The following is a 10,269-nucleotide window of genomic DNA, read 5'->3' on the forward strand; positions in this document are numbered from 1 at the left end:
CCATGTAGGTGGAATATCTCTGTCTGTGGTGTTTAACAAACAAACATAATTTTCTTCTGAATTCGTCCTGTTTATTTCTCAATCTATATTATCCAGTTCATAGCCCTTGTTTAGTTTTAGATATCCTATTTTGGTAAAACATATTGAACGTGTAATTATTCTTTTCAGACATCATTTTCGCAAATTGAGATGAATTGGGTAAGTCTGATTTAACTTTTACCGGGGATGATGATCGTGTTATAATGATCCTGTTATGATGATGTTTTGAGTGAGGCATGTGATCTAATTAACGTCACGTGGTGCACGTTTCATCCTGTTTGTGCGCCACGTGACGTTGTAGCGAGGCGACGTGATTGTTGACGACATTAGGCATTGCTCCTAGTATCATTCACTGGTTTGTCTGACCTAGACATGACAATGAATAGTCTTCCATCATATAATCGGACTGTTGCTGAATAGCATTTAAACAATCAAAGTACTCTTCATGACGCTCTTTTATGATTGTCTTTTGTCCCCATGATGCGATTGTTTTCAATCCATGATGGTTTTGTTGTAATCCTCGATGCAATGTTTGTCTTTGGTTGAATGTCTATGCAACGTCTCCTATATTTCTGCGTCGAATAAATGTACATGAACTTAACATGAAAGTAAAATTAAGAACCGTAGAATGATATGGTTACAGCCGAATCACATTTCCTCTGTTCTCGCAACCGTTGGTATTCCATGGATCTGATAGGTACCCATATAGCTATCCTTACTGTAAGAGGCGAGAAAAAAGATCTGGTGGTCAGAATCGATGAGTTGGTTGATTGGTTCCAGAGAGCGTGGGGCGTTAAACATAATTTTAGCCATAGGTGTATCGGATGAGAGTTAAAAAACAAAGAATATTGCTGACTAGGTATTTTACAGAACATTCCAAATAAATCTGTCTTTTAGTATCACCTCATGCGCCTTCTTCCACCATGCATCACAATTAGTGACTGGATGGAGGTAGTCTGCTTACGGCAATAGGAAAGTAGCAAATATGTTCGCTGTCGTAACTTTGCAGCGTTTCAGGTTTAGGTAAGAACCAAATCAGCAGTGAAATATAAACCAATCCTCAATGAATATTAATGTTGTATGTTTTCTGATAACTAATGCAATGACACATTTTTACAGCCACCAGAAAATGCTACTAGGCCTTCGTTGGGTTTGTCTTCATCACAGAAAGTCGCTGAATATTAATAACGTTTTTTTTATGATTTCCTTTTTACCCCATGATTCAATTTTTGCAATTCATGACGAGTTTGCTGTAACCGTCAATGCAATGTTTACCTTCACTTTGTAGGGTTGGTTGCCTATGACCGCCTCCTGTATGTCCATGGGTGGTCAGGCTCGCTGAGTTGGATGATGCATGTAATCGATTCCAATTGCATGGATCGATGCTCATGATATTAATCACTGGATTGTCTGGTCCAGACTCGATTATTTACAGAGCGCCGTCATATAGCTGGAATATTGCTGAGTGCGGCGTAAAACAACAAACCAACCAACCAACATGGTTATACAATGTACATGTACTGAATGAAAGTATACAAAGAACCGTAGACTCATATGGGTGTAATAGAATTCCACTTCCTTTGTTCTCACCCCGCTGGATTTCCATGGTTAGGGATGGTACCAAACAACCTATCGTAGCTGTGAGGGGCGATAACATGGATCGAACAATCAAACTATTGTTTACCAGGTACTTCACTGAACATTTGAACTAAATCTTTGTTGCAATATCACCTCATGCGCCTTTTTCCAACATACATCACATGTTCGCTGTCGTATCTTTACAGCGTTTCAGGTTCAGGTAAAAGGAATTAACAGTGACATTAAAGCAGATCCTCTTTAAATGTTAGTGTTGTATGTCACCCGATAACTAATCGCAGACATACTTTTACAGCCACCGGAAAATGCTACTGGGAATATTCTGGCGACGCTTTCACCGGAGGAAGCTAAACAAACGTACGATTCTTTCTATCCTATACAAATTTTGTTTGTACAAAATAAAGGGTTTAGATATAGTTGTACCTCTACTGAAGGAAATTATCTTGTAGGACCGCATTATAAGAATCAACATCAGCTAAAAATAATATATTTGTTAGAAGATAGAAACCTGAAAATGATAAATTGATATTTCAGGGCTCCAACAGGCTCCAGCAGGCCAACGAGCGACTGCCTCAATGCGGTGAATATTTGTTGGCCTCTACATTTGGAACTACCATCTACTGAGCATTATTTGGATTTTGTTAATCGTTTTGATTCATAATTAGATAAGATTTAAGTTTTGTTGTTTTAAAGGTAAAAATATAACTCCACAGCAGTCTATGCGTGTCGTAAAAGGCGACCAAATGGATCGTGTGGTTAGGATGTGAGTTAGTTGATTTCATGTCACCGTATCCCATTGTCTTGGATCGATGCCCATAATATCAAACACTGGATGTCTGGTTCAGACTCCATTAATTACAGACCACCGCCATGTAGGTGGAATATCTCTGTCTGTGGAGTTTAACAAACAAACATATTTTTCTTCTGAATTCGTCCTGTTTATTTCCTTCTCGCAAATTGAGTTGAATTTGGTAAAGGGGCATTCACACGGTACAACTAGTGGTATACAACTTGTTGTATGCAATTAGTTGCACAAACTGAAGTTGTATATAACTCGGCATCCACACGGCGGCAAGTTGCATACAACTCGGGTCTCGCGAGATCTCTGAAAAAAAGCTTGTGATTAACTACATTATCGCTTGAATCTTGGTTGCCGAGTTAATGTTCAGACGCAGAGCTTTGAAAAATCAACGCTGTGCGAGAATTGCGGTCGCACGGTACTGGGCCAACCACTGACTTTGCAATTTAACGGACTTGTATATTATTGAATTTTTAACCCCATGATGGAAAATTAAATGTATAACGTGACACATCCGATACGAAAACGTACTTGTTTTATGTGTCGAAAACAAATTTTCCGTTACACGACGTCAAAACACGAGGGCGATGCCCACATGTACAAAGACCAAAAAACCCCGCAATTCCTAGTCATTGCAAAACTCAGTATACGTCATGTCCGTGGTGAGCATTTGCTTTGGCTCAGGACAATATATTCTAGTATCTTTTTGTTTATGTGTATCTACAAAGTTCCCCAGAAAAGGAACCGATGTGGTTATTAAAGTCGATCTTTAATAACCACATCGGTTCCTTTTCTGGGACATTGAGCGATTGTCATCCAAAATGTCCTGAAGACATATTTCAGATTTTGTTATAATATAGAAGAATGAACTATAAAAATCCTGAAAGTGACCTTTGGCAAGTTGAAATCAGATACTTTTAGCTTATTTCCCAATTTATAAGAAACGTTGAAATCGGTAACACAAAAAAGTGACAGTATATTACCAATTATATTCGGTTATAGTATGGAAAATTTCGATTAAAAGAACAGAATGTTGGGCTTATCACTACAACAGCTCCACAACCCCTCCACCCCCCAGCAACGCACACCCAAGCCCCAACAGACCATGACCCACCTCCACCCATGAATCCCAAATGGTCGGCCCCTATTTTGAAACGCGCACCTGATGCAATCTTTAGCTGTCAATGTTCCGCCAATCAAACGTTAAAATCCAAATGTAAGACAAGTAGTTGTCCACACAAGAGTTATACATTAATACAAATATAACGTGGCGAATTTCCTTCAGGTATATATATACTTAAACTTAAGAAATGAAGTGCCCGTTTTATTTAACCTATCTATATACATTTGCCACAAAGAATATTTCACAATTCTCCAAAGGAAATATGTATATGCTGCAGTGTGTTACATTTACAAAGCATCTTATGGGAAGGATAACACGATAAATGTCAATTTCTATGACCAAACAAACAGCTGATTATTATGAGTCATAAATTCTATGGCCTTTATGTATACATGTATCCATTTTGCAGCAGTGCATTATTTTGCTGGGTGAAACGATATTGAAGAGATATTCAAATTATAATTCAAGATTGAAACAGTAAACTACTTCATAACTGAATGCGTTGTGTACTAGTTCACCCGCACCTCAAAGAAAATAACAAATATGTACAACGATGTTGATGTTGACGTATACTTTTATGACATCACTACCGGTAACCTCCCGTCATAACATAGCGAGTTCGCTGATAGCAGTACGCGGAATGTTTGGAGTAGGATTTACGGTGATGCTGGGATCACATACATACATACATAAATGAGTCATGTAAGTTAAGTAATCAGAATCAATCTGAAATCAACAAGTTCTGTTTATTTTTATGTTTCCATTCTCGCATTGATACTACGTGGAAAGGCAGACCAATACCGTCGTCAGTGTGTATGATTTTGCGTCAATCATGGCGTCACGTTGAACGATTTCTGTTGACTTTTTCCAAATAAGTATCTGGACTCTAATTATTAATTCCTCAATTTTTGCAACGCTTATCGACCCATGCATCTTCGTAATAAACTTAGCAAATGTATGCAACAAATTGACGACAAAATCTCTCGGAATAGTAAAATGTTCAGTAAAACTAGAAGTTTGCTTTGTTTACATTTTAAATGAGAAGGCCCACTGGTAGGTTTCAGAGCACAGGGTTTGGTTTCACACTTGAATACTGCGGTTGATTTCATTTGGACCGTTTGTATTTATTTAGTGACTTAGACAAAATGTCAATTGATTCTTAATGGTGTGATAAATTCAGAGATGTATGTATGGTAGCTGAGTGTGAAATACATGTGATGTGACAGGCATCTCGCCTGACGCGAAAAGAACCGTGATTTTGTAACACTATCCAACATGGAGGTTCGGTCCAGAGTTTTTATATTTCGAAAACGAATATAGGGTTATTGGAGTCTTTTCGGAATGATGATTGGTGTTTTGACAAAGGGCAGACACCCAATGGTTTTGTAATGGAACTTCTCATGTAGCTATACGTCATTTGAATAAATAATCACATTTAGAACAGTGAATTGGTAAAATGCGAAAATGGCATTTTTTTCCTTGTACACTATTTTCAGATGTCGTTAGTGATACATATGCTTCGGCTAAAATAGTTGTTAATGGCATCATATTATAGATACTTTCACACAGAATCTAAAACTGTGACGTGTATTTGTGTGTATGATGTATTTTAAGTTTTAGAAACGTATTATGGACCTTATCTCATCTTGGTCTACAGTACAGTGTACATTCACAAAGCCCGTCGTTTCAAATAACACCATGAACAGTTTAACCAGGAGAATAAGACCGATGCAAATGTCAAAATATATGATTTGGTACAGTTGTATTCTACGTACCTACTTTTCATAGGTCCTTTATTGAGTGGTGACACTTAGGATACCGAAAAACAGAAGTTACCGACGTGAATCGGAGTCGCCATTTTTGTTTACAAATTGACGTGTAAATGTCACGTGATTTTCATACGCGTTTTGATTGGCTGCGTTCATACAACTTGGCGCATGAAAACAGAGCATGTCCTATTTCGTATAACTCGCGTCCAACAAGTTGCATACGTCAAAAGTTGGGCCGACTTGCCCCTTCACACGGATGCAATGTGTTGCATTCAACAAACTGTATACAACTAGTTGTACCGTGTGAATGCCCCTTAAGTCTGATTTAACTTTTACCGGGGATGATGATCTTGTTATGATGATCTTGTTATGTGATCTTATTAACGTCACGTGGTGCACGCGTTGCTCCTAATATCATTCACTGGTTTGTCTGACCAAGACATGAAAATGTATAGTCTTCCATCATATACTAGTAACCAGACTGTTGCTGAATAGCATTTAAACAATCAAAGTACTCTTCATGACGCTCTTTTATGATTGTCTTTTGTCCCCATGATGCGATTGTTTTCAATCCATGATGGTTTTGTTGTAATCCTCGATGCAATGTTTGTCTTTGGTTGAATGTCTATGCAACGTCTCCTATATTTCTGCGTCGAATAAAGGTACATGAACTTATCAATGAAAGTTAAATTAAGAACCGTAGAATGATATGGGTACAGTCGAATCACATTTCCTTTGTTCTCGCAACCATTGGTATTCCATGGATGTGATAGGTACCCATATAGCTATCCTTACTGTAAGAGGCGAGAAAATAGATCTGGTGGTCAAAATCGATGTGTTGGTTGATTGGTTCCAGAGGGCGTGGGGCGTTAAAAATAATATTAGCCATAGGTGTATCGGAGGAGAGTTAAAAACAAAGAATGTTGCTGACTTGGAGTTTTACAGAACATTCCAAATAAATCTGTCTTTTAATATCACCTCATGCGCTTTCTTCCACCATGCAGCACAATAAGTGACTGGGCGGAGGTAGTCTGCTTACGGCGATAGGAATGTAGCAAACATGTTCGCTGTCGTAACTTTGCAGCGTTTAGGTAAGAACCAAATCAGCAGTGAAATATAATCCAATCCTCAATAAATATTAGTGTTGTATGTTTCCTGATAACTAATGCAATGACACATTTTTACAGCCACCAGAAAATGCTACTGGGCTTTCGTTGGGTCTGTCTTTTCACAGAAAGTAGCTGAAAATGTATGACGTCTTTTATGATTTCCATTTAACGCAATGATTCAATTGTTTGCAATTCATGGCGAGTATGCTGTAACCAATTGGGTGGATCGATGCTCATGATATTAATCACTTGATTTTCTGGTCCAGACACGATTATTATCAGACCGCCGTCATATAGCTGGAATATTGCTGAGTGCGGCGTTAAACAGCAAACCAACCAACCAATCGTTCTCACCCCTTGGGATTTCCATGGTTAGAGATGGTACCCAGCAACATACATGTATCTTAGCTTTGAGGGTCGATAACATGGATCGAACAATCAAACTGCTGTTGACTAGGTACTTCACTGAACATTCAAACTAAATCTTTGTTGCAATATCACCTCATGCGCCTTTTTCCAACATACATCACATGTTCGCTGTCTTATCTTTACAGCGTTGCAGGTTCAGGTAAAAGGAATTAAGAGGGAAATAAAAGCAGATCCTCAATAAATGTTAGAGTTATATGTTCCTGATAACTAATACGCAGATATACTTTTACAGCCACCGGAAAATGCTACTGTGGATATCACGACGCTTTCATCAATGGAAGTCGCTGTACAAACGTGCGATTCTTTCTATCCTATATACATTTTGTTTGTACAAAATATAAGGTTTAGATATAGTTGTACCTCTACTGAAGGAAATTATCTTGTAGGACCGCATTATAAGAATCAACATCAGCTAAAAATAATATATTTGTAAGACGAAACACACCTGAAAATGATAAATTGATATTTTAGTGCTCCAACAGGCCACCCAGCGACTGCCTCAATGCGGTGAATATTTGTTGGCATCCACATTTGGAATTACCATCTACTGAGTAAAATTTGGATTTTGTTAATCGTTAATCATAATTAGATTATATTTAAGTTTTGTTATTTTAAAGGTAAGAATAGCAGTCTATTCATGTCGTAAAAAGCGACCAAATGGATCGTGTGGTTAGGATAAGACTTAGTTGATTTCATGTCACCGTATCCCATTGTCGTGGATCGATGCCCTTAATATCAAACACTGGATGTCTGGTTCAGACTCCATTAATTACAGACCACCGCCATGTAGGTGGAATATCTCTGTCGGTGGTGATAAACAAACAAACATATTTTACTGACATATATGATAATGCAAAACAATCTGTAAATCATACTGACATCATACAGGTATCAGGAAAACCATGAACTGGAAAACCAAGAACAGGAAAACCATGAACAGGAAAATCAAGAACAGGAAAACCATGAAGAGGAAAACCAAGAACAGGAACATCGTGAACAGGAAAACCAAGTTCAGGAAAACCAAGAACAGGAACGTCGTGAACAGGAAAACCAAGAACAGGAAAACCATGAACAGGAAAACCATGAACACAAGAAAACCAAGAACAGAAAAAAACATGATCAGGAAAACCATGAACACAGGAAAACCAAGAACAGGAAAACCAAGAACAGGAAAACCTAGGACACCTAAACCCCACCCATGAGGCACAAGATCAAATGCAGATGTGACGAAACTTACATCGGAGAAACATATAGATATCCGCACCACAGAACACCAAAGATTAACTGACAAAAAGAGACTCCAAATCCGCCATTTGAGATCACATTCAACAAAGCTCCTGTCACCAGCTCCATTGGTCCAGCCCCATGTGCCTTGCCTCCTGACACAAAAACACCAACATCACAAAACCTGCCATCCACATAAGCTATCCACACCAAACGAGTCAAGCCTACTTCGTCATGATATCACCCTTTCACCATCTTAGATTTAAGAGGGGATTCCATGAGATCCTAGATCTTGTCTCCTCATGTGAAGAAGTTGCTGTTGATGAATTGGATGCTGGTGTCTGTGATCACTTTGGTGTACATGTGTTATCTGGAGGGCTTCGTCTATTAGTACTCAATTAGTACTAATAGATTTATCATCTTTCCCAATCTCCTTAAAATGTGTGAATTAGTTTTGTAACTTTATAGACTTTATGTGACCAGATTTATAGTATAACTTTTCAGTAAAAAAATTGAAAAAAATAAATTGAACATTTTGCATACATTATATATCTGCCATCTTGTATGTTTATAAATTGTATCCTGTACATGTATGTACTCATGTAATGGACTGTGTTGTAAAGTACTGTCGGAAATGCTAGAACACGGCTTTTCTGGCTTCATTTAATAAATAGGGCTATGAAAATAGCATATATCAAAATAAAGCAAATTGACCTAATCTAGCCTTTCCGAACTGACACAGGCACATAAAGTGTACTTTATGATGGTAAACTTAGGAAATTTTCGTGTGATGTCATGCATGTATGAAACCGCCTATAGCCTATAGCCTGAGGTATTACCTAACACCTGGCCCGAGTGATGACCTCACACCGGCCCGTGGATTCTCACAGGTGCAAATGTCACCCGAGTAGGGGGTGGCGAAACATGGACTGACAATGACAGTTTTGTCCGAGATTTTATGCGTACTTCACTTCATTGAACATGATGAACCAGTGAGCATAGAAAAGCCCACAGATTACACTCTAAATCCGGACATAGACCAGTTATTGTGAAATTACAAAGATAAATGCCAGGTTCTTGATGCTGCTCGGAAATATCTGAAAGGTATAAAAGACTTTGGTGTCAATTGAGACTTCATTTAGTGAGAAAGACACGTTCTCGATTGCCTCCCTTGATGATAAAGCGCGAGGACAACAATATATCTTATCTCAGCTGTGACAAACTGATAATTGACGGCACTGTGTATACGTGGGATGAGGAGGCTTCAGATATACAGCAGGTTTGGAAACGTCGGAACTGGGGTTCTAATCAGCTGGAACATCTGAACCGAGGGACTTTTCAACATATATCCAAGTAGAGATGTGACAGAGGCCCCAATGCCTTACTTTATAATAGTGTAAGCGCCATCCCTGCAGCTTCATCGCTACAGATGACAATCCTCTACCAGTGAGTCCACACACCGGAATAGACGATGGAATTCGTTTGTCAAATACAGCACCCAGTGTCAGTTCTCCAAACACTTTTAACAGGAATACTACTACTACTACTACTACTACTACTACTACTACTACTACTACTACTACTAGAATATTGTGAATACTACTACAACTACTACTACTACTAATAATAATACACATTATAATGTAAGCACTGTTATTAATGTGTGTACATGGAACATTTATGGACTTGTGTCTAAAGAAGAGTCAACTGACTTCATTTCATTCTGTGAAAATTTAGATATATTTATATTCTGTTTTATAGAAACCATGTGTATTGATCCCAAGACCGTTTTGAACAAACTATTCGCTAACTTTGGTACCTTTGTTTGTAACCTAAAGCGGTTTTCCAGTCGAGGTAGATTGTCTGGAGGGTTAGCAGTATGTGTGAGAAAGACGTTGACACATCTTTTTGAAAGAGTTTACAGCCACTGGAATACTAAAAAAAATTCAGAATTAAGGATAAGTTGTCTCCATTTACAATTTTTTGGTGTTTGTTCATATCCCCTCTGAACGCTCACCGATGTACAGTAACAGTGATCACTTGGACCAACAACTGATGCACATTATGTATGACTATGGAGAAACATGTACATTTATCCTGTCTGGCGATTTTAACGTTAGAACCGGGTGTGAAGTAGATTGTGTTTTGGATGATGGTTTGAATACTTACATCAATGATGAA

At 38.2% G+C, this 10,269-nt stretch overlaps 1 protein-coding gene across 1 annotated transcript in view; it reads left to right on the top strand.

Moving 5' to 3' along the window:
- The window catches only part of LOC139475666 (uncharacterized), a 50,299-nt gene extending 42,255 nt beyond the window's left edge, over positions 1-8,044 (top strand). Inside the window, exons 26-28 of the mRNA XM_071258854.1 lie at positions 169-198; positions 1,931-1,992; positions 7,753-8,044. Coding sequence (XP_071114955.1) covers positions 169-198; positions 1,931-1,992; positions 7,753-8,044 — 384 coding nt within the window. The remainder of the gene's footprint in view (positions 1-168; positions 199-1,930; positions 1,993-7,752) is intronic.
- The last annotated feature ends 2,225 nt before the right edge of the window (positions 8,045-10,269 follow it).

Source organism: Haliotis cracherodii, unplaced genomic scaffold (assembly GCF_022045235.1).
Source record: "Haliotis cracherodii isolate W230 unplaced genomic scaffold, xgHalCrac1.p SCAF_3, whole genome shotgun sequence".
Lineage (NCBI taxonomy): Eukaryota > Metazoa > Mollusca > Gastropoda > Lepetellida > Haliotidae > Haliotis > Haliotis cracherodii.